Source organism: Nuphar pumila, chromosome 6, assembly GCF_984573655.1.
Source record: "Nuphar pumila chromosome 6, dmNupPumi1.hap1.1, whole genome shotgun sequence".
Lineage (NCBI taxonomy): Eukaryota > Viridiplantae > Streptophyta > Magnoliopsida > Nymphaeales > Nymphaeaceae > Nuphar > Nuphar pumila.
The window spans coordinates 3,144,710-3,171,199 of NC_143254.1; the positions used below are offsets into that span (position 1 = coordinate 3,144,710).

At 36.7% G+C, this 26,490-nt stretch overlaps 1 protein-coding gene across 1 annotated transcript in view; it reads left to right on the plus strand.

Moving 5' to 3' along the window:
• LOC149833670 (RAD3-like DNA-binding helicase protein) overlaps nucleotides 1-26,490 on the plus strand; it is a 147,350-nt gene that overhangs the window by 37,098 nt on the left and 83,762 nt on the right. The window contains exons 8-15 of the mRNA XM_090009195.1: nucleotides 956-1,056; nucleotides 1,220-1,265; nucleotides 4,208-4,349; nucleotides 4,648-4,802; nucleotides 5,778-5,869; nucleotides 5,955-6,062; nucleotides 6,341-6,409; nucleotides 7,640-7,726. Coding sequence (XP_089865321.1) covers nucleotides 956-1,056; nucleotides 1,220-1,265; nucleotides 4,208-4,349; nucleotides 4,648-4,802; nucleotides 5,778-5,869; nucleotides 5,955-6,062; nucleotides 6,341-6,409; nucleotides 7,640-7,726 — 800 coding nt within the window. The remainder of the gene's footprint in view (nucleotides 1-955; nucleotides 1,057-1,219; nucleotides 1,266-4,207; nucleotides 4,350-4,647; nucleotides 4,803-5,777; nucleotides 5,870-5,954; nucleotides 6,063-6,340; nucleotides 6,410-7,639; nucleotides 7,727-26,490) is intronic.

The following is a 26,490-nucleotide window of genomic DNA, read 5'->3' on the forward strand; positions in this document are numbered from 1 at the left end:
GTAGGGTTAATATTTGGTTCTATTGAAGGCACAAAACTATTAAGCTGAAAATCATAGGTTCAAGCTTTATTGACTCAACTTGACCACATAAATGTGTTCAACATGGTTTCTTTGCTAAGGATCAAACTTTGGATCATGTTAGTTCAATCTAAAAATATGGATTTTTTGAGTCGTGAAATTTTTGTGCATTGTCGTCCATTGATTTTTGAAGCCCTTAAAAACCTGTTTACATGTCCCAATAACATGATTTAAAACTCATTTTCTACTAAGCAAACCTTGTAGATCACATCCATAAGGCCTGATAAAAAAATCTAAAAAATATAAACATAATATTTGTACTCAATAGTTCTATGCCTTCAATAGCACCCGATATTAACCCAAATATATATACATATATGATATGTTTATGTAGGTATGTATTATGTATGTATTAATGTGCATATGTTTGGGTTTATCTAACTGTAAACTAATTATGTTAATCTTTGCAATGCCAATTCATTGAAATGACCAAAACACCTATAAAAACAATGGCATGTATAATTACTTTTTTATAGAACAAAGTCACTTTCACTTTTCAGGTTCAAATTATTAAAGTACACTTATTACTTTTAAAGAATATGGTTAACCTTTTGTAGAAAAGTGTCACTTTAACTTTTTAAATTCAAATGATTAAAGTAAAGCATTATTACTTTTAAAAAATGTGGTTGACTTTTTGTTTCCTTCTAAAACAGAACACTCATTTTATCGTAAAAGTATATATGTACTTTAAAAAATGCCATTGCTTTCATGGGTATTTTGGTCATTTCAATCAATTGAACACTGCTAACATTATCATACTAGTTTAAATTTAAATAAGCCTATATATATAGCGAGCGAGAGAGAGAGAGTCAATGATTCGACATTCTTAATGATAGTTGTTCCTTAATGTTAGATGCGAAGTTGGCTGCGAATGTAGCACAACAAAAGAAGGATGGTGTTTGCAGGCTTGATAGTCTGAGAGACCTTCTTAAACTTGTCTTTAGAGATGGGGATCAAGGTCATGCAGCTTATTACCGTGTAAGTTGGGAAAATCTTGCGATCTCTGGTTTTGTTAATGCTAAAATTTGTTTCACCATGTTGAAAATGATGCTTATTTTCTACTATTTTGTTCTTAATTTTTGTATTGTAATTAGTTCGATAGTTATTGGTGTGGCAGTTACATACCACATGTTGAATGCAGGTTCACGTGCGTGAATCTGAAACAAGTAGCAATGAAGTTCTAAAAGGTATTCTTATCCATTTAGTAGTCTTTTGTGTTTTCATTGAGCTGCTTCTGTATGTGTCCTAAGGTGCACGACAGACGTGGTGGTATTGGACTTCTGTTTTCCCCTCTCTTTTCTCTTTCTTTTGACTCACATCAAACATAGACCTCTCTCTCACTCACTACATATATGTGTGTGTCTATATATACATGGTAACATTTTGTAATGGCTACATGAGGTACAAATGCCTCTTTTTTTTCGCACTTTTTTTGGTTGTTTTTCATGAAACTAACATTACAAATGTGATCTACATGTTTTACTTAGTGGGAATCGGCTCTCGACTTGTCCGATTATGACACATAGAAGGGTTTTTATAAGGCTTAAAAAATTGATGGCCTATAATGTGGGATACATTCCCAGGTCATAAAATCGTGTTTTTTGGTTGGAAAAACATGATTCAAAAGCCGGTTCTCACTATTTGAACATGTTAAATCCATCCATGTGGTCGGATTGGATCAAAACAACTTCCGCATGGAGATTCAAAGGCATTTATATGTAATGGTGCCATTAACATATGTTTCGCCACATATATATATATATATATATATATATATATATATATATATATATATATATATATATATATATATATATATATATATATATATATATAGGGTAATACATCTGTGCTAAAGGGGCACGATGCTAAATGAAACATGCTATTAGATTTTTGTTTTTTTTTAAATTCTGACCGTACAGACTTGATCTATATACTTATTTTTATAGAAATCAGTTCTTGGAACATTTGATTCTGATGCATGGATAGGTTTTTATAAGGTTTCAAAAATCAACGGCCTACAATTTTCACAATTTTTTGAGGCTCCAAATACCATTTTTTCCATCCAAAATGTATGATCCGAGTGTCGATTTCTAGTAAATCAATCATGCTGAAACACATCTATGGGGTTGAAATTGCAAAAAAAAAAGCATCAGAAATCTAATAGCATATATATATATATATATATATATATATATATATATATATATATATATATATATATATATATAGAGAGAGAGAGAGAGAGAGAGAGAGAGAGAGAGAGAGAGAGAGAGAGAGAGAGAGAGAGATGCTAACCACTTTTCAAGCTAACTGCCCAACTAACCGGGTTTTTAAAGGTGTTTTTCCATATTTTCCTTAAATCTGACCGTATGGATGTGTTCAACATGGTCAATTTACTAGGGAATGATGCTTGAATCATGTTTTTTTGATAAAAAACATGAATTTTAAGCCTTGAATATTTATGAAAAAATCTTAGACCATTGATTTTTAAACCTTGTAAAAACCTACATGCGGATCAAAATTGGATGATCCAAGAGTCAATTCCTATAAAATTAAGCATGTAGAACACATCTGTATGGCCATATTTAAGGAAAACAGGGAAAAGACCCTTCAAATCCCAGTTAAGCTACCACCTTCTTTATATATATATATATATACACACACACACACACACACTAAGTCACGGGGACTCGGCAAAGTAGGTGCCGCACCCGCGTCGATGTGACCCGACACGAGTGCGCGTGCGGCACCCGGTGCGGTCAGCACGACCTTGGGTGCGGTCAACGCACCCTGGGTCATTTTTGTCCAATTTTTCAACGTATTTTTTTTTTCTGTTGCCTGATCAAAAGGGGCTGCGAAAGAGGATTAGGGCAATTTTTTTTTTGCCCTAATCCTCTCCTCTCCTCTCCCGCGCAGCTTCGCTTTCTCGCTCGCCTCCTCTCCTCCCGATGTCTCGCAGGGGAGCCCGACGCCACCTCCTCCTCTCCCTCGTCGCAGGTACCCTCTCGCTCTCTCTCGCTCTCTTGTTGGGTCGGCAGGGGAGGGACCGAGCCCCCTTGCTCCCTCTTGCTCTCTTGTTGGGTCAGCAGGGGAGGGGTCGAGCCCCTCCTGCTCCCTCTCGCTCTCTTGTTGGGTCGCCAGGGGAGGGGCCGAGCCCCCCACCCTGCTGCCTCTGATTTCAGGGGAGGGGCCAAGCCCCCTTCCCTGCTCCCTCTGATTTCAGGGGAGGAGCCGAGCCCCTCCCTGTTTTCGGCAGGGGAGGGGCCAAACCCCCACCCTACTCCCTCTGATTTCAGAGGAAGGACCGAGCCCCTGCCTGTTTTTGGCAGGGGAGGGGCCACGCCCCCCACCCTGCTCCCTCTGATTTCAGGGGAGGGGTCAAGCCGGGGGAGCCCCCAACCCCCCAGTAAGGGTATATATATATATATATATATATATATATTATATTTTTGCCCTGCCGCACCCCTGCACCCAAGGTTTTTGAAAGTGCCGCACCCATGTGACATAGTGTGTGTGTGTGTGTGTATATATATATATATATATATATATATATATATATATATATATAGAGAGAGAGAGAGAGAGAGAGAGAGAGAGAGAGAGAGAGAGAGAGAGAGAGAGAGAGAGAGAGAGAGAGAGAGAGAGAGAGAGTATGCATTTTCATAGGTATATTTGATTCAGTGCTCTTTGTGCAGTTGTATGCCTTTACAAAAGTTTTAGATAGTAATCATGTTCTTGTAGCATTGTATGTTTATGCATCTATACTGTAGGCTCTAGCTCTTTTAAAGAAGCTCATCCTTTACATTTTGACTGTGTTAATGTTGATCCTTTTCTGAATGACTGGAAGGAGTTTTTGATGCTCTCTGTTTCTATTGTTTTATTATACACTTGTTCTCTTCTACATGTTTATGTAAATGCCATGGTCACCTTGATGGAGGGGTCGATTGCGATGCTCGATGGTGAGGTCACACCATCATAAATGAGGGTCTCAGATTTGAATCCCATGGGGGCTATCCCCTATCTTCACCATCAAAAAAAAAAAAAAAGCTAACCTGCATGATGTCATTTTATGCTATTTCTTAAACTCTTGGGTTTTGTTACTGTGCTATTTATTTATTTTCTATAGGTGCAAGGTCCCGGACGCTTAGCTGGTGGTGTTTCAATCCTGGAATTGCCATGGAAGAGTTTGTTAAGCTAGGTGTTCGCTCGATTATTTTGACATCTGGCACGTTGTCTCCACTAGAATCTTTTGCTCTGGAACTCAACCTGTAAGTTGGTCTTTCATAAGATTGCTCTCGTATTTCTTTGTTCTATCAAATATCTTAGGACACGTTTGCCGTGCCCTGTGATTCTTGAACTTTCTCAGATATCTGTGATTCTTGGTCATAATAACAGAGGAATGACAAGCTACACAAACATGAAAGGTGTAGCCTGTGACTCTGAAATCTCAACTGTGACAGTTGAAATCTTTTGACCTGTGAAAGTTCATCACAAATCACAGCTGTCACCAAAACAAACATGTCCTTAGTCTTTATTTCTCTAGAGGTGACATGTATGCCATCTCAGGCAATTTCCAGTTAGACTGGAGAATCCTCATGTTATCTCACCTAGTCAAGTTTGGGTTGGAGTTGTACCTGCTGGTCCATCTGGTTGCACATTTAATTCCTCTTATCAAAATCGCGACTCACCAGAATATCAACAAGAACTGGGAAATGCAGTAGGTATGTGTTATATATTAATAATTGAAAATTGGCTTTTTCCAGTTTTGCTTATTCAGTGAAACATGCCCTAAAAGATTAGGATAATCCAGGAGGACAATTGGTTAACTGTAGGAGTGGACATTTGATTGGGCCAGAGCCATTAGAGCCCAACAGGCTGGGGAAAAGATCCTACCTGCTGACAATCACCTGTTCAGGCGCAGGCCCAGGACCTGGCCCACATGGGCTTATGCATATGGGAAAACCAGTCGTGCTCAAGTTGGTTCTGGATGGGCTATTCAAGAGAAGTTTTTCCCATATCCAAGCCTGATCGACTCACTGTTTGGGCTTGCACAGGCATTATCAGGTTTTGGGCTGCACATGCAGCCCAAACCTGGTCCTTTGCAGGTTAGCATCCAAAGCCCATTCGGTACCCAATACAAGTCCACTCCTGTTCAACTGCCTGGTACATCTCTGTCATGCTCTTGTACTGTTCAAGACATAGTCAATAGTATTACAGATATTTTGAAAATATCAATGATGTTTAACATTTTCCAGCAACAGCCACTGAAATCTAAATATTGCAATAATATCATGATAATATCATAATATTTTCAGAAAAATCTTAGTTTTGTATATTTTAAGTATATGTTTTTGATTTTTTATTTTACCTAGGTCTCATAAGATAAATACTACTTAAACCTATTATTTCTTCTCTTTTGTTTTGTTCTTTATTTTTTTTTTCATTTTTTAAAATGCCAAGATTTTCCTGAGATATTCCCTAGAAAAACCACTTCTAAAAGCTCCCAAGAAAATCCCTTGTTGAGAAATTGCTGAATCCAATACTGGTGACTGGTCCAATAGAGATGATGCTGTTCTTGTTGTCATTATCCTCATTTACTTTGGTGCATGGAAGAGTTTCCAGCTTTTGTAAATGCTTTTTCTTGTGCAAACTTGATTAGTAATTGATAAGCCAACTTTTTAATGAGTATACTGCAGTGAATTTTGCTCGAATTGTTCCTGGGGGACTTCTTGTATTCTTTCCATCTTACTACCTCATGGACAAATGCATCGAGTGCTGGCAGAGCATGGTAACCAATTTGACTTGGAGTTTTCTATGGTAATGTAGCTACTGAAAATTTGGTTCTGACATCAATTGTTGGCATTTCATTACAGAGTCATGGAAGCTCCATGAATTCGATCACAATCTGGGAAAGGATTTCTAGACATAAGCAACCTGTCATAGAACCCAGACAATCTGCACTTTTTCCAAATGCAATTGAGGTGCCTGATTATGGATCTATATATTCTCATAACCTTGTCTTTTGGTTCATTGACTTATAGGTCATGTCCAGAACATTCTGTTTTTCAAATCTATAAAACCCAGACAATCTGCACTTTTTCCAAATGCAATTGAGGTTCCTGATTATGGATCTATATATTCTCATAACCTTGCCTTTCGGTTCATTGACTTATAGGTCATGTCCAGAACATTCTGTTTTCAAATCTATTTTCATTGTCATGAAAAGTGTGGTAGTGTTAACACAAAGATGAAAATGCAGGATTACAAGGCAAAGTTGAAGGATAATTCTGCATCTGGTGCAGTGTTTTTTGCTGTTTGCCGTGGCAAGGTTTGTATACATATGAAAATTATTCTTGACCTGTGCATTTGAATGTTACATTATGGACACAATCTTTTCTTTTAGAAGGGTTATGTTTTTCTGCAATAACTCTCTGTTGTAACTTGTATAGTTGTATGATAACATCAAGTCTAAAGTAAAAAGTCCACTATAAGGGAATCACTTTGACCTCTAAAACACGGAAGTGGACACATTCACAAGCGTGCACGTACATCCAAATATACACATGGGTATCTGAGCAGCTAGGAGAACCCCTAATGCCTATTGTGTCTGCTGCACACGGGCTGAGATTGAACAGCCTTGTTCAAGCTCAGTTCAAGCAAAGCTTGAGTGAGCTCCAGTCAGGCTCGACTAGGCTTGAGCTGATTGAACTAAAAAAAATTGAAAACGTCTTGTGAGAGGACGGATTTGAAACTGCCAGCTCTTACAAAGAGGCCCATCACCCTACCTGTTAGTGTAGGATTTACCTTTTTGTCCTTTCCGCAACAGAAGATCTATATCAGCATGTTAAAGTAAATGTTTAAGTAGCTAGCTTAACCGAGCTTGATTGAGTTGATCAGGTTTGCTCATTTATACAAATGAGCCTGGACCTATGCTCAAACTTAGCTCAGTTATATTCATGAATGAGCCTGAAGCAAGCTTAAACAAGCTGAGCCAGTGCCAAGCTCAGGTAGCTCGACTCATTATGCACCACTAATTTTCTGAGGGCCCCAGGTTACCTGTTGAGTCTTCTTTGCTCAATCTTTTTCCTTTGGTTCCTTCTACTTGCCAAACATCCTTTTCTGCTTTTATTTCTCAACGTAATTTTCTTGTCAAGGACTTTCCGCTTTCCAGACTTATTTTCTAGTTCAGCATCTTAGACAGCAAGAAAAATGGGTTTTCTTTTCTTTAAAGGTATCCAATATCCTGTGATGCTGATTTTTTTGTTTTTTTTTCCGGTAGGAACACACAAAAGGCAATACAGATTCTTTGAATATGTCGCTTAAATTTGGTTAAATTTCAACAAGGTAAAACATAAAAAAATGTTTTGAAGTGAAAATTTTGACTTTTAATTTAGCAAAAATATAGAAGTCATAAAGATCAAAGCTTTTAATCTGGATTGAAAGTTAAAAGTGAATTCTTCCCTGAACTTTTTCTCTAATATTTGTCTCTCTCATCATGAACATGCAGTTCTCGTTTGAGCTTTCTCATGTTGGAAAAAAATTATGAATTATGGTGCAGGTCAGTGAAGGCTTGGATTTTGCTGACAATGCTGGGAGGGCTGTGATCATTACTGGTATTCCATATGCTTTGAGGTCTGACCCTAAGGTTTGACTTCTAATTATAACATTTATGGCTTGAATTGTGGTCTCCTTTGAAACAGTTGAGCAAAACATGTCTCCAAAATATTTGAATATCCGTGCCTTGTATTTGGATTCGCTAATGTAATATCTCGCAATTTTGTCTAATTATAATATTTAATAAATATAATTTTTGTTAAATAAATATATATTGATTTTTTAAATCAATAATATATATATATATATATATATATATATATATATATATATATATATATATATATATATATGACTGAAGTTAGATGGATCCTAATATGTATCTTGAACCCTTTGGGCTGAGATCCATGGATTTAGGTTTAAAATAAAAATCTGCGTTCCTTTTTGCGAAGCCAGTTTTGGAAATCTGCGTTTCTGGGTAGATTTAATAAAAAAAGTTCTGTATGACTGCTTAATTCTGAAGAACCGAATATTTGGAATGGACTATATATATATATATAGTCTGATTATTCTTGTTTCACGCTAGAATTGAATTTATAACCTCTTAAATTGGGTTTTGATTTAGATATTTTCAAACCTATGTCACATGGACTCTTCTAACAGGGCACCGCACCCACACCCAGGCGGGTGCGACACTTGGACACAACTTCCTTTGTGTTAGGTGAAGTCCACCACACTGAGGTCCATTTCTATCCAAAAGTAGATTCAGTTAACCCTAATAAAGTCCATTTTTATTTATATTATATATAAATAAATAAATGCAACACATACATGTAGTGCTAACTTAAAACTATTAAAAATTATATATATACCCTATATATATATATATATATATATATATATATATACCCTCCCCACACCCCTGTACCCAAGTTTTTTTAAAGCGCCGCATCCGCACCCGTATCTGCACCTGCACCTATGTGACATAGTTTCAAACCTGGTCGTGAAGCCAGTTATGACTGGTTTTTGGTTCAAGTACACTAAAACTATTTCTGTTAAGTCATGTACATATATGAAACTTAGAAGGTATTGATTTGTATTCGCGGTTCAAATACTATTCGATATTCACGAACCATCTCCATTAGCATGTATCGGCGTTAGATGACTTATGATTATGCTTAAAGTCTTATTGAACATGATTCAATTTTTAAAATGGAGTCAGATGCAGAAAATTTAAGCTTTATCATGCTTCAAAATTCTTTTGACAGCACATATACATGCACTGGTTCTTGGACTGCTCCAGGAACCTGGCTTCTTAGGAAATATGTGTATTGGTTGGTCGGTTGAGAGCATGTACCAAACCAGATTATCAAGTTCTGGTATATTTTTCCTGGATTATGTTATTGTACTTTAATGTTATTCTTGTTATTTCTGTTGCATATTCAGATTTTGACTGTTCACGTATTGGAATGATGGCGCACACAGAATGTTTTCTATCCTTGTTGATGTATTGATTGTTGGGAATCAGTTTTGTTGGCCCCAAATCTGGTTCAGATTAACAAAACCGAGTCTTGTCTCTATCCTGTTTGGGCGGGTCAAGCAGTATATATATATATATATATATATATATATATATATATATATATATACTAAATGCTGCAATCAATGCATTTTGAAATCTTTTGTTATCTTATTCTTTATCCAATGATTTGGTTATGCATACCATGTTTAATTTCCTGTTTTAGTCTAGGGTGTATGCACAAATTCAATTATGTGCTTACTATGTCTAAAATCTGATTTCAATGTTTTGTCTGTCATGCCTTTAGAAATCTGATTATGGTAGTTGTGGCTTTGTATACATGAGGTTGTTTTTATGTATGAGATTTGCTTCCTTAAATTTGAGTAAATTGTTTTGTTATATGGATCAGAAATCAGATTTGAAAGGGTGTTTGGAAAACTGAAATTTTCCTTATGCTGTTCAAAAAATCTGCTTTGTTTTAGAACTATAAAAACTGGCCGGTCATGGATATTTAATTGAATCCGAACCTAATGAGTGCTGAAATTGGTCAGTCTCAAAAAGTTTGGATTCTAGGCCAATATGATACATTCGATGTACTTGATAAAGCTTGCATTCATTTACTAGCTATGAATATGCTTTGGTGCACTGTGAATGCTAAATTGTATTCGTCTACGGATGATTGTTGTCACTGTAAGATTTGCAGTGCTATTTAATTTATATTAAATTATGTAGTGGTTATATGAGAACCACCGATGGGCTTTTGGAGGTCAGGAGCATGTGTTGATGCATGCAGTAGTAAATTGTAAATGTATTGCAAAACTATTTTGGTGTTGCTTTTAAATTAATTACAATGTTGAATTTGATAGGGCAATGACCCAAATCTGTTATTGCATGATGATTTGCATAACTGCTCATGTGTAAAGAACTTTTAATTGATTAAGAATGGTAAAAAAGACCAAACAATGTAATAATTTTCTTAAAGGGTGGGAACCTCAAATGGTAATCATTGGAGATTGTGAGGATACTAAACATCGTATGCATTGTTTTTTTCAAGATTCCAATGTGACGTCAATGAATATTGATTTTCTTGTCGTCTCGACATTAAGTGATAATTCTTAATGTTCCAATTGATGGTGATGATTCCTGACATTGGTCGAGGAACATGTGTAGAACCCAATAAATAAAATACAAATTGTGTATTAAGATACCACTGAGAACTGCCTAATTTGCCATGTTTTGAGTATCCACAGGTTTTATACAAGTGAGAACTTAATTGTGTGCATTAAGTAGTGATATGCATGCAAAATCAATACTGATAATTAAAATTAAAAAGCCATTCATGCATGTTACTTTGATTCATGCATCCCTAAAACGTTTAATTTAGCATGAGATGGATGGTTGTTTGAATTGAATTGTTTATATTGAAGAGGAAGAAACTATTGAACCAGAAGTAGCAATCATCATCCACTTCCTCTTTGGCGGAAGCTACAACTACCTTTCCATCATAAGTACAATGCGCGATTGCTATTAGCTTATTTACTTGAGCTTGAGGCATGCGCATAGGCGGGATAAGGATAGGGCTTTGAACTAAACCGAGGTTTATTGAAAAAGATTAGGTAAGCATCCAAACCAACATAACTCATAAGCTTGTTCTGAATATGAAATGTTTGTAGAGCCCTCTTAAAATTATGTTTTATTTGGTTTATGTGAATTTCTGTACTGTTAGATTTCGAGAGTGTCTCGTACGAGAACTTCGGTTCTTACCCCATTTTTAAAAACCTTTTTCAGGTACTGCGGCTCAGTGATGAAGGGATCGACTTGTTGGAGAGAGCGAGGGTTATGATATGGTGACCCAGATTCTGACAGAGTTGGGAGTTTATTGTTTTGGGAGAAGTTGTTGAACCCTGAATAATGACTATTTTATTAAATTCAATTCAATTTGAATTCATGGTTTGGTTTATTCTATGTGTGAGATGTATGTTGGTTTGAGTATATTAAATCTGTAATGTGCCCCGGGTCCGTGAGATATCTTTTCACAATATTTTAAAATTATTCATTTGGTAAAAAAAAATTTCAACAAAATTTTCAAGGGTAGGTTTAGGGTCGTTAAAGAGTTGGTATCAGAGCTAGTTTGAATGACCACCATGAACTCAAACTCGCACTCCAGAAGTAGTCTTCACATCACTCATAAGAAGTATCTTGTGAATTTTTATTTCCTTATCGTCCTAACATTATAAAGATCGTTATTTTGGCAATATGGACAATTATAATTAAATCAATATATTATGATTAATTTGCATGCTTGATGTGATTCTGTTTCTTTAGCGGGATCAATCTTAAGAGAGTATGTTTGATTTATGGGTATAGTTTAATGATAAATTGTAATTTTAATTGATTTTTAGATGTATACTCGTGGCTGCACAAACGCTGCTGAGAACTGCCAGAAATAGAGGGACTTTCTGATGAATGCCCTCAACAGTCTGGCTAAGACAGTTACTACGCACATCTAGGCACAGGCTGCTCAGCCTGCACCATGCGTGAACCCCACATCAGTCGTGACCCCTAACACTTGTGTGGTGACCTATGAGAAGTTCTTAAAGTTGAATCTGCCAAGTTTTTTCTGGAAGGTCGACCTTGAAGCCATCGAGAGCTGGGTCAAGGAGATGGAGCGTGCCTTCCATGTCCTGCCCTTGCTAGAAGACATGCAGACTGATTTTGACACCTACCGTCTGAAGGAGGATGTCAAGAAATGGTGGGTTACTGTTCGGAAGGTGAAGTGCGCCATAGTGGAGTCCATCCCATGGGAGTCCTTCCAAGACGAGTTCTTGGAGGTCTACTTTCCTTCGTTCACCAGGGAAAGGATGCAGCGGGAGTTCCTCGAGCTGACTCAGGAGAACATGAGTTTGGTGGACTATACCACCAAATTTCAGAGCCTTGAGCGATGTTACCCCAATCTATTTGCTGACAACAAGGCTAGGGCAGCGAAGCTCGTAAGGGGACTCAAGGAGAGGTTACGAGCTTGGGTGATGACTAGCTGCCCTACAACGTTCTGTGATGTGATTGAATCAACTTTTATCCTGAATGAGGAGTGAGAGCGATTTAAGGGAGGCCAGTTCAAGAAGGCGGATGGCAACGATAATGGTGGAGCTCGTAAGCAGCCCAAATAAGCTGGGAGCTCAAGGCATCCATCAACAGACGTAATAGCAGCAGAGACCTCTGCATCAACATGCATAGAGGAAGACTAATGGACGGGTGTACGCCGCCGCAACCACAGAGCAGAACGATCAGAGTGATCTAATCAAATGTATTATCATAGTTGTTGATCACCTTGCTCGTGTTATGTTTGATTTGGGGGCAACCCATTCCTCTATATCTTCTTCTTTTGCTGGATTGCTTGATATTGCACCATCTAGCTTAGAAACTACATTAGAGGTTATGTCTCCGATGAGTGTGTCTACTCGATGTGCTAAGTACATTCCCAGTTTAAGTAGTTATTGAGGGACACAAGTTGTCAGTTGATCTCATTTTACTCGAGATGACGTTCTATGATGTCATCTTGGGCATGAATTGACTATCACGTCATAACGCGACTCTTTATTGTCAAGGCATAAAGATGTGCTTAGAGCGACCCGATTTATCATTGTTGTTTTTTCAGGCGACTAGGCCAGTTGGCGCGGTGAAGATCGTATGTACATTGAAGATCTTGAAGTACTGTAAGCAGGGGTGTATGATGTTCTTGGCGAGTGTGTCCGCTACAGATAGCCAAGAGATACCATTGAAGCAGTTAGACATGGATCACGAGTTTTCAAACATATTTCCAGAGGACTTACCGGGTTTACCACCTCACCGTGAGATCAAGTTGATGCCTGGAACAACACCGGTGTCACGAGCGCTGTATCGTATGGCACCCGTTGAGCTCGTGAAGTTAAAGAAGCAGTTGCAGGAGCTTCTTGACAAGGGGTTTATCAGACCAAGTATGTCACCTTGTGGTGCACTAGTCCTTTTTGTCGAGAAGGACGGATCCATGAGGCTTTGTATTGACTATCAGATGCTGAATTAGGTGATGGTGAAAAATAAGTATCCTTTTGTTAGAAATCATGGGTTTTGTCATTCAATCACAAGAACGAATAAAGAATAGAGAAAGAGAACGTGGTGGCTGCAGAAAACCCCAATTAAGGTCTGCGGTATTTGGCTTATCATTATATATAGACTGGTACAAATATTAGGGTACAAAAATACCCATTACACAACAAGCAAAATTATAATAGGCCATTAATGAACATGTGACTAAATAAACTCGAGTTGGGTCTGTGATTCGAGATCCAATCCCAGTCGTGAATGACGACTCCTTTTCATCCTCCCTCAAGTTGTGTATGGTTTTGAACCATGAACAACTTGCCTTTTAACATCCAAAATCGGTCCTTGGTAAGCCCTTTTGTAAACAAGTCAGCAACTTGATCAACAGTCTGAATGAATTCGGGTTCAATTTCCTTCTCTTCGACCTTCTGTCTTACAAAATGTTGATCAATTTCAATATGCTTGGCACGACTGTGGTAGATAGGATTAAACGACATATTGATGGTACTTTGATTGTTACATAAGAGAATACATCTAGATATGGATTCTCCTACTTCTGTCAACAGGTGTTTAATCCATGTTACTTCGGCTCTAGCAGTTGCCATTGATCTATATTCAACTTCTGTGTTGGACCTAGCACTGGCCCTCTGTTTCCTACTGCTCAATGAGACAAGATTTAGGCCAATGAAAACACAATACCCTGAGACTGACCTGCACTCATCTGGATCTCCTGCCCAGTCTGCATATGTGTAAACAAGAAGTTCATGCATGTGATACCCATTCATACTCTTTCTGTACAAAAAACCATCCCCAATATTTTCCTTCAAATATCGAAGAATGCGTTTAACAACTTCCATATGCCCAATATGCGGTTCATGCATGAATTGAGATACCTGATTGACTGAATAGACAATATCAGGGCTAGTGAAGGTGAGATATTGAAGCATCTCTACTATCCTATGATACCCTATAGGGTCCTCATACAAATCTTCATCTTGGGAGCTGAGTTTCTGATGAAGTACACTGGGTGTGCTTAGAGGCTTGCAATCTTTTATATCTGCCTTTTTTAGAACATCAATGGTATACTTATGTTGGGTGAGTGTCATGCCTTCAGTAGTCCTATCAACTTCTACTCCAAGAAAATATCGCAATTTACCAAGATCCTTTATCTTGAACATGTGGTTCAGGAGTTCTTTGACTTGCTCAATATGTTCATTAGAGTTACCTGTAATGATAATGTCATCTACATATATCAATAACAAGGTAACTGTATCTTTGCATTTGAATATGGAAAGAGAATGATCAGGAAGAGACCTATTAAAGCCATATTTTTCTATTTCAAGAGAAAAACTCTCAAACCAAGATCGAGATGCCTGCTTTAAACCATATATAACTCGCTTTAACCTGCACACATTATTTGGAGTTCCCTTTTGCGTACCTGCTTGTTATCATCGCAAAATTTTACTTTTGCAAGTCAAACTGACCTTTGAAAAAGATTTTGAAAATAACTCGCCTCCATTTTAAAATGCGGGATAATTCTGAGGAATGAGACTCGCCTGTCGGTACGAGGTTCAACCGTTCCTAGCGCCTTTACCAGGGGTAATTGAACCAAGGATCAATTGTGTTCTTAGCTTTGCTCAACTTGTCTAAATCATGTTCTATTTCCTAAATGCACAAAGAATCAGGCATGTGCTATGAATTTTCTGAAAAATGTAGATTTGAAAATATGATGTTTGCTTTTGAGATTTGAAATACTTGGAAAATTCTTGGAAAAGATGTCACTTGGAAAATCATGAATCATGGTGAAAGAATATTTCTGAGGAAAATGAAAATCGATTTCTGAAGAATCCAAGTGTTTTGTGAAAATGAATTTCTGAGGAATTTTTCAAATAACTTTAGAAAACTTGATTTTTCTAAATTTAAACTTTGAAATTGAATATATAACTTGGAAAATCGAATTTTGAACTTTGAAAAATACTTGAAATACCATTTGAAAGCTCAAAGTTTTGAGAAAATCGATTTCTGAGTAAGACTTAGAAAATTTTGAGAAAATGGATTTCTTTGGATTGAAATTGGAATTTGCAAATAAATGAAATGAACGAATATGGATTTGAATGACTTGATTTTGAGGAATTGAGAAAATCCTTTTGTATTTTTGAGAAATGCAGTGCATTTTGAAATTAGCCTAAGAGTGTAGGCTGAATGTGGCTAATACGAAGATCACAAATCTTGGTCTTATTCGTATTCTGACTATGGCCATAAATACGAATTCCACCGAGTTTGTCAACTCCATAAGAGCTTGTGCACGTGCCATTCGTGTAAACCATGGTGAATTTGTAATATGTGCATGAATAATGCATTCATCAAATATTAAAATTTGCAGAATCAAACTATATGCAATGCATCCTATTCTATGCAGGACATGAAATTCTTATTCCAAATTTAATTACAATTTACATCACTAATTGAATTTAAATACAGGAAATTAAAGGAAAGTAAAGTCTTCAATATCCCTGCAAAACTAGAAAACTTGTTAGTGCAAATATGTTGGCTTTTCTAGATTTATCCAGTAATATATGGAAATTACTGGATTTTGCTAGATATAAGTCTTTTTCCGTGATTCCCTGGGATAAACATAATGAAATATGAAATAAAATAAAAGAAATATGAAAATGATATTTGAAAATTCGAAATTGTGGTCAATATAAGACTATGGCCTTGAAACCAGGGTTTTCAGAAAGATATTTTGTAAAATGCAACTTTTAAAATTCAAATAAGGATAAATTGAACCAAACATGATATGATATGATTAAAAATGATAAAATTAGGGTTTACAATTTCGAAATTGAGGTCAAATGACCAAATTGCCCCGATAGCAAGACTATGACATTAAAATCAGGGTTTTTTGAAATAAATTTTGATAAAAACTTTGGATTTAGGATTGAAATAAACATAAAATCGACCATGAAGCATCCTAATATGATTCTAAACATGAACAAACCCTAAAAACATGAACTTATACACGAAAATCAAGAAATATCATGAAAATCATGATTTTAGCAGTGTTTCGGGATCCTACGGGCACCCTGTTTTGCAATTTGATCCATTTAAGCATCAAATGGATTCCAAAATTGATAAAAATCAGCGCCTGCACTTGTTATTACCCTAAAATCAAATTGGAATTATAATAATATATTTTTGACATTATTCCAATTCGAAAATTTCATTAAAACCCTAAAATATGCTATTTTTATCCATGGTCACATACCAGTTTCAGTGTTAGACCCGAATCAGGGGTCAATTTACCATGAAAATTTTTGAAATTTTACAGAGGTAAACTAGACAGAAAAACAGAGAATCTCCTTTTTACAGATCGGAAAAATCATCTCTGATGAGGGAGAAACTCTTCCTGCAATCTGGACTAAAATTTAATGAATATAAAATTGCTTAGAACACGTATTTTCGGTTATAAATACAGAAATAAATAGCAGCCTTCATAAAAAATTTCTGAAATTTCGGCAACAAAAAAATAATGAACTTTCTTTTTTACGAATCATGAATCGGATCTATGGTTTGAGATCTATGATCAGTACAAGTCGTATTAAGGTTTTTATAAATCATAACGAGTTTTAAAAGATGGATCCGACTTTCTGAAAAAGGAAAAATACCAAACAGAGGCAAAAAATTATGAAAATTTTATAGTAAATAGCCTACATCAACACGAAGCCACTGCATTTTACGGATCTTAAATTGGATATCGGATGAGAGAAATAACACATCTGCAAGTTAGGCTTGAAATTAAACTACGATTTTAATCAACAGAAATCTCGATTTGACTTTGTATTTTATTAACAGGGTTCTCGAATCCCAAAACGTCTGAATTTTTTACAGTAGTTCACTTACATATCCGTGTATCACATATAAAAAATCAGTAATTTCTAACCAGTATTTCAATATAAACTAACATGCTTTCTACTGATCTGAAATTAAAATCTACAGAAATCTAAGAAACACTAAGAAAAATATGATTTAATCATGAAAAACCATAAAATTTATCTAAATAGCAAAACAAAATTGATTTTAATGATGAAATACATGTAATAAACACTAATATGCTAAAAAAATAAATAAAACACAGGGAATCCATGGCTGAAATTTATTTTCACCATTGAAATCATGGACTTAACCCATTTAACGGGTAAATCTCATTTTTTCTTGGTTAAGAACATAAAAAACAATGTAATAATCGATTCTAACGGATTAGGATCCCTGGAAAAACAGTAAACTAAGGTTAGATCATCTTCTTGGATGGAGCTTAAGGTTCTTGAAGTTGAATCCATGGTTAAAATCATGAAAGAGATGAACCCAATGGTTAAATCCATGTAAAAACATGAAAAAAAATATTAAATAAAGTAAAAAATTATGAAAAACCTTACCTTGAGGTTGCAACTGCCATGGAGGAAGGAGGAAGGGCTGGAGAGGAGAGAGAGGCCACGAAATTGGGAGAGAAAAAGAGCTCTCTCTAAAGACCCTTTTTTATAGTTTTTCAAAAAGTCACTTAATTAGGGTTAATTAAGAGGTTTTTCTTTTTTTCAGGACTCTTTCTAATAAATCCACTAAGGGCAACAATTTTCCTAGATGATTCTAACCTAAATGGACTCTAATTAATCCCTAATTAAACCCTAGAAAGTCCAAATGTGGCACCACCTAGTATGGACCCACATTTGGTTTTTAAAACTTGAATTTAAAACCTTTAAAAACCAATTGTTTAAAACTTAAATAAAATGGATTTTTAAAATTGCTTTTGACTCCTCTAAACCCCTAACCTAACTAGGACAATGACTAACCCTAGTCTAACCATGACTTTTTCAAATGTGGCGCCACCCCGAGTGGGATCCACTTGAATTTTCAAAAACGATTTTAAAACTTGAAAATGAGAGGGTTTTCAAAAGAGATTCAAAAGTAAACTTTGAGTTTGAAAGTTTTGAAATGGTATTAAGTCTTGATTGAGTCAGAACTCCTCTGGATATGGCGCTAACTGAGTAGGCCCCACATCGAAGTTTTGAAAAATTTGAAATAAATACTGAAAATGACTTTGAAAAGGGGTTAAAATCAACAATTGAAATTCAAAGTTTTTGAAAATAGAGTCCCAAGCGAACTTGAACTCTAGACTAGAGTCCTGACATTTTAGGACTCTGACATTTTAGATTTTAAAAGCCAAATGAAGAAGTTTTTGAAAGATTTTATCAAAACGGGTAAAAAAATAAGTTAGAAAACACAAGCAAGGTTAGAGTTCTAACTCAACCAAAACTCTGAAATAGAGTTATGAATCAACTAGGACTCTACAAAATAACCTAATTTTTGAAAAACAAATGGAAAAGAGTAAAAATGGAAGCAAAAATAGACTCTAGAACAGACTTATGACTGGATTAGGACTCTGGGACGGAGTCCTGATCGGACTGAAACTCTACATTTTTTTGGTATTTTCTGAAAAACAGATGAAAGAACTTATGAAAACAATAACAAATATTGAAATAAAACAAAGTTCTGATTCAACTGAGACTCTGGGGACAGAGTCCTAATTGAACTAGGACTCTCAGATTTTTGGATTTTCTGAGAAAACAAATGAGAGAATTTTGAAAACAGTTAAAAATAGGATAAAATTGAAGTTTTGGTTCAGAGTCCTGATCTGATTAGGACTCTGAGAAAGAGTCCTGATTCGATCAGAACTCTAAGAAATTTTTTTTTTCTGATAAGCAAATGATGAAATTTAAACAGAAATTTTGAAAATCAGTGAAAATGGAGTGAGAAAACGAACTTTGGATAGAGTCCTGATTTGATCAGGACTCTGGGGCAGAGTCCTGATTCTATCAGGACTTTAGGATAAAATCCCAGAATTTTGAAATCCTTTGATAAAAGTGTAATAATTTTGATAGATGAAAAGATTTTTGAAAGATTCTCTCAAAATTGAAATCAGGATCAGAGTCCTGATCCAACTAGGACTCTCTGAACAGAGTCCTGTTTTGACTGAAACTCTGAGTTTTTGACTCATTTTCAAAGATTTGGTTAAAAATAGGTAAAAATAGTGGCAAAAGACAGAGTCCTAATCCGACTGAAACTCTGAAGAAAAGTTCTAATCCGATTGAGATTCTTGAAGAAGAGTCGTAATCCAACTAGGACTTTGGGATTTTGGCCAAAACCGGAGATTTTGAAAGGTTTTATAAAAAAACAGGTAGAAAAGGTAGTAAAAAGTAGAGTTCTGATCCGACTGGGACTCTGAAAAAAGAGTCCTTATCCAACTAGGACTCTAAGATTTTGACCAAAATGGAGGAAATGGACAAGGGATATGACCATAACTGGTTTAAAATCAAAATGGAGTTTTGAAAATGTTTTAAAAAGATAAATAGATAAAAAGGTAGAGTCCTGATCTAACTAGGACTCTGAAATTTTTGAGAAATTTGATAAATGAAGGAATCCATAAGCGACACCACCTAAATGGGTCTCATCTGAGAATTGAAATCAGTTGAAAATTGAGTTTAAAACGAATCCAGATTGTTTTCTGAGAAAAACATTTCAAAATATAAGGTCTTGGGGGTTGGCAAATGACAAAATGTTGATTAAAAACCCAGGTTTTAAAATTGTTTTTGAAAGAAAAGTTTTAAAACCCGAATTTGGATTAAATATTTTGAAAACAGGAGTGCTGGATCTCGAAAATGAGATGTAATGACATGCAATGCCATGCAATGCAATAAAATGGTATGCCGAATGCATGCAATGATATGCAATGACACATGAAATATATAAACACTGGATGAAGGTGAAAATTTGGGGTATTTACACTGCTCTATGTCCACTTCTTCCTTCAGAGTTTCATGAAGAAATGCATTTTTCACATCCAGTTGACTGATAGTCCACTGATGCTCAATAGCCAATGATAGTATGATGCTGATAGTTCCCATTTTCACAACCGGGCTGAAAGTCTCATCGTAGTCTTATCCTTGCTCCTGTGTGAAGCCCTTGGCAACCAGTCTAGCCTTATATCGCTCAATAGTACAATCCGGCTTATACTTTATTTTATACACCTACTTTGACCCAACCACATTCCGATCATGTGGTCTGGAAACAGTATCCCAAGTGCCACATTCATGAAGGGCCTTCATTTCTTCATTCATAGCTTCAATCTATCTCTTAGAATTTATTGCTTGATAAAATGTTGTGGGTTGATCTTCCTTACATAAAGAGGTTAAGAAGAGTTGAAAATCCATCGAGAAATTCTCATAACTAACCCACCTATCAATAGGATGTCGAGAGCAAGTAGATCTTCTGGGAGCAGAGGAATCAACAGAAGAATTCATCTCATGATCAGAGTTGGGGAGGGTCTCTTTCTCACATCGAGAGTAAACAATGCCTTTATACCTTTTGGGAGCCAAGAGTGGTTTTGAAATCACACTGGCTTGAGTCTTTTGGGCAACATCATACATGTTTCTTTCATTTCTTTGATTACATTCTGAAGGACTAGAAAAGAGATCAGAATTCAACCAGGGGTGATAAACTTCAATTTCAGAAGTGTTAGCATTGTGGTCAAAATTTAATTAATCAAATACAACATTCTTGGATATTTTGATACGCTTACTCACGGGATCATAACATTTGTATCCTTTATAATCATCAACTTACAACACAAATCTGCACTTCAAGGCCTTATCCTGAAACTTGTGCTGCATTATACTGTCAACATGAACATAACATATACACCCGAATACACACAAATCATGATAACTTGGATGAACACCATGCAAAGAAAAATAGGGTGATTTATTGTCCAAGATATTCATGTGTAATCGGTTTATGATATGGACCGCTGAATGGAAAGCCTCTGCCCAGAAAGTAACTGGAAGGTTACTATCATGCATCATGCTCATTGCACTCTCGACAATATGGCGATGCTTTCGTTCAGCAATCCCATTTTGTTGAGGTGTACGAGGGCAAGACACCCCCTACTTATTCCATTAGTCTGAAGAAAATTAATAGTCATTTGAAGAGAATTCACCCCGTCCATCACATTGGAAACAAAGGATATTATCAGAGAATCGATTTTGAACAAAAGAATGAAAATTCTGAAATAACTTGAAGGTTTAAGATTTACATTTCATAAAGAAGATCCATGTATACTGAGAGTAGCTATCAACAAAGATGAGATAATATCGAATGCCAGACATGGAAGGAACTGGAGCCGGACCCCAAACATCCGAAGAGATAATTTCAAACGGTCTTGAAGCTCTTTTATTAATAGAATGAAAAGAGAGAACATGACTCTTACACTGAAGACAACTAGAACATTTTTTTGTCATCGACACTTAATAAAACTGTTTGAAACAAGCTTTTCTATAAAACGACTACTACAATGACCCAGACGACCATGCCAAAGATTCAACTCAATACATTCAGAAAGATTAAAACTGAAGAAGATGTGAGCTTCATGGTGGGAGCAACAGGCTGAACACGAGTGAAAGGATTCTCTTGGAACACGTACATATTTCCTTGATGTTTTCCTTCAACAAACATTTTCCTCGTGTGAAGATCCTTGACACGAACAAAAAAGGGAGTAAATTCAACTGAAGTATTAATATCATCTACAAGCTTAGAGATAAAAACAATATTTTTCTTGATATTAAGAGCATGAATGACATTTAAGAGAACGAGTGAAGAGTTGAACATAGGGATGACAGAGTTTCCAATATGAGAAATATGGTGACGAGATCCATCTCCAGTAACTATACTATTTCTACCCACATAAGGAACAAGATTTAGGAGCTTACCAGCATCACCAATAACATGAGTAGCTGCTCCGGAATCAACAAACCAAGTGCCTTGATCATTCTGTTTAAGAGTCAAGTCAGCCAAGACAGATAATAACAACTCTTTGACTTCTCTACTATTCTTCAATTTATCTGTTCCCTTTCTTGTCTCTGATTGCTTTCCTCTATTTTGAGGATTAAACCAACAGTTAGCTTTGATGTGCCCCTTTTTGTTACACAGAAAGCAAGTGGGTATTGTGCTTTGCCTCTGCAAATTAGGAGGAATATTTCGTGTAGGCAATATTCCACGAGCTCCTTGTCCGTTTCTCTCTTGACCGCCTCTTTCTCGAGATTCATACCTGCCACGTCCTCGACCATAAGTAACTCCTGTGGCAAGAACGTCTTGTGCTCTAATGTGAGTGAGTATCTTCAGAGAATCCCTTCAAAATCATCTCATACTCTAAGAGTTTAACACGAAGATCTTCAAAAGCAGGTAGGTCTGGTAAACACAATAAGGAAGTAACCATCATATGATAATCGAGTCCCAGCCCACTCAAAGTTTGTTGCACCATATCTTTGTCACTGATCGCACAACCCACGATGGCCAACTGACCTGTGATAGTCTTCATTTTGTTGAAGTACTCCATTATAGTCATGGAATCCTTTCTCAACATTTGAAACTCTTTCTTTAAAAATAGAACTTTGGCCTGAGAAACTTGAGAATACGTCTGAACAAGTCGGTGCCATAACTGCATGGCTGAGTAGTCATTTGGGATTCCCACAAGCACCTCCTAAGACAGAGTGAAAGTGATGTAGGCAACCAAAGCCTGATCTCGCTTCATCCAGGATATGTACTCTGGATTTCTAACAAAGGTAATAGAAGTGTCACCCTCCTTATTATTTCCTTGTGATATGAACTCTGGAGGAACAAGAACAGAGCCATCCAGATGTCCAGAAAGATCTTGACTTCTTATGAATGAAATGATTTGTCTCTTCCAGGTTAGGAAATTAGAATTGTTCAGTCAGATACAAGTTGACTAAGAAAGTTGGAAGAAAGACCAGATTGAGAAGAAGAAAAAGAATCCATAGTCGATTGAAGACGAAAACAAGAAACAAGAGAAAACTAAAAGGAAGAAAGAGTCAAAACCGCTTAGCGATTTGCTAAAGAATACCGCAAATCGCGTAGCGATTTGCTGAAGGACACCGCAAATCACGTAGCAATTTGCTGAAGAACATCTTAAATCGCGTAGCGATTTGCCTTTTTTATTTATTTTAAATAACGATCTGCAAATCCGAGGCAGAAAATCAGGCGATGCAGTAAAATCTGTTCTGAATGAAGTTAACCAAGTGTTGCGTCCTTGTATCAGACGATTTGTCGTTGTTTATTTCGACGACATCTTGGTTTACAGTTTCTCTTTGTCTGATCATTTGAGTCATTTGCGTCAAGTCCTATAGATTTTGAGGAAAGAGAAACTCTATGCGAATGCCAAAAAGTGTGAGTTCGTGACGTCAATCGTGGTGTTCCTGGGGTTTATAGTGTCGTCTGATGGAGTGAAGGTCGATCCCGCCAAAGTCCGAGCGATTGTAGAATGGCCTACCTCGCGGACTATAGGGGAGATCCGTAGTTTCCATGGGTTGGCCACCTTCTACCATCGTTTTGTTAGGAATTTTAGCACCCTCATGACCCCTATCACAGAATGTCTAAAGGGTGCTAGCTTCCATTGGACCTCGGCGTCGGTCAAAGCTTTCACGATCATCAAAGAGAAATGACTAGTGTTCTAGCACTTCCTGATTTTAGCTCGGTTTTTGAAGTTGAATGCGACGCCTCTAAAGTGGGCATTGGAGCCGTCTTAAGTCAGAACCGCAGGCCTATGGCCTTCTTTAGTGAAAATCTGACTCAGGCAAAACGCCTGTAACGCCCCAAAAATCCAGGACTTGTAACTTTTTAGAATAGTTTAGAAAGCTTTGAAATCATACAATTATCAGAGTCTAAATAGTGCTTCAGCGGAAAAAGATATTTTTAAAACCACAAGTCGATGGACCTTGAGCGCATTACAGCGTAAACTTTCCTTTACCGAATTCCGTACAACTATTGAAATCAAAAGGGTTTTAAAATGAAATTTCAATGATTTAGAATTTGTTTGTTGAAACCAAGAAGAAGTTTACTAAAACAGTTTTAGTAACTCAAGGTTTTATAAAAAGAGAAATTTGAAATAACTTTATACCAAATTTACCAACATGTCCTCAGGAGCGAAACGTCAGGGAAAAAGCTCTATCTTGATCTCATCACGCCATCGTGTCATCACAGACTGTATTACCTATCCAAAACCTGCCCATAAAATGGGTCAGTTTCGCTAAAAACTGGTAGGTGCACATACATGACAATATTGAACATAATTAAGCAGAATAATTTAATATGTCAAGTAGACAAACAATTATATAGCAATTTAATTTCAACAGATTCACAGAGCAACTATCATGAGCATAATGCTAAAATTATTACAAGCATTTTACTGGCACAAGTAGGCTAACTGTTACAAGCAAAGCACTGCACAATTAACTGGCAAAATACAATATTTCATCAACCACACACACAATTCCATAAGTATTGAACCTGGTGTACCCTATAACTTTCATACGTGCATAACTGAACACATTGTGTGATCGGATTTAAATTATGTTTCGATATTAACTGGCCAAGCGGGTACGCACAAGGCACGATTCTAGAAACAGCCTAGACTGATCCGAGGGTTTATTATGCTATGCATTTTATGATAACCCGGATAGCTGATTGAGTCCGCACCTAAGGGGACGGTCGGTGACCAAGAGAGAAATCCCCAAAGCAGCATAAACAATGGATGCATCCCAAACATGGAGAGCTACCACCTAGGATAATTATGGTAGTCCCATTCCCCTAACTCCGATGACTGGGGAAGCCAAGTCTTTTGCTCGTAACTGCCATTAATGGCCTGTCCATCGAAGTTTTGTACCTTCCTGTCCTCTCTCCTGACAGGAGTCAGCGATTCGAATGAGTACATCAGGGGTAGTTAACTGAAGACCCATTCTATATACTCTGGCCTTTCGACCAATTCGAGTATCTTGCCGGTGAAGGCGAAAACATCACTTATTTAGGTGATCACAACATTTTGTTATTTGCACTCATCGAGGTTGCCACAACCTACTCATCCAATCATCGCAACGTAAGAAGACGTACTTGTCAAAAAGTACGGTCGTACTTGTCAAAAGTACGACTACGATGAAAGGGTAATGGTTCCACCAAAAGAAACCCCAACAAATATTATCTGCAAAAGAATTAATACAACACCGCCTGGCAAGATAAGTCTTAAGTTACTTCAACAACATTTTTCATATATCATAATGCAAGGTCATCTCGAATCTCTCGTCCGATCAACAAAGTACTTAACATGTTGTGCATGTCTAAAAGTACGTTATACTGAACCAGGGAGGTGTGTGGGCTTCTCAAAAGGAACACCCAACACACAACTTCATAATGATCCCAAGAATAAAGGAGTGTTCATTTGGCATGATTCATCCTTAAAAGCCATAATGCCACATTAAGTCATTCACACAAGACACAATACTATCAATCTTACATCCAAAATTTATCTTAGTATCGACATGTGACACTAGATTGATACATAAAGAATGGGTCCTTCAACAGAACCCCACTCATTCATATGCTCATGCCCCTGATTGGGGTTATTCAAAATGAGCCGCAACTTGAATCAAGGTTATAAAACATTTCTCCCAAGTGTGTGGACTTGGGAGGGGCCAAATGTGACTTCGCAATCCTGCAAGACTTAATCATACTTTGCAAAAGTTGTGCATTTTGAAGAGCACCGGGTTCGCAGAAGGGAACTTGTTTTTAGAGAACTGAAATGCACAAGCACAACTTCTAGTGTTTTGAAAACAAGTGAAATTGGGATGGGCACAAGACTACATTTATGTAGGTACATATTTACCATAAGTGTCAACATATGCAGGTTATAACATGACGGCAAACAACGCTCGGCTTGCGATGCCGCACCTCGAGCAAAAAGCACATAAGTAACACACGATGTACCAAAACCATACCTTGGCCACTTAGATAGACAAACCCATAAAGGTCATAAGTAATACATGAGACCCGAAGTCAGACCTCACTTAAAGGAAATGTGCAGGCAAAAATGTATGCAATAAAAAATGGCATAGGTATTGCAAGAAGTACGAAACCACACCTCAAATTCATAAACAACTACACAAAGTAATAATCGAAGAATGAAATTGTACCTCGACCCATGCGCATACAAACATGATAATACACAATGCAGAAGCAATTATAACTCTAAGCATATCTAGCATGACATCTTAATCATTTCAACTTAAATACGTTCATCAATTGCCTTTTGTGCGACTTTACCCTACCTTGGGATGTCGTGCAGCTGCGTACGCCTACGCGAG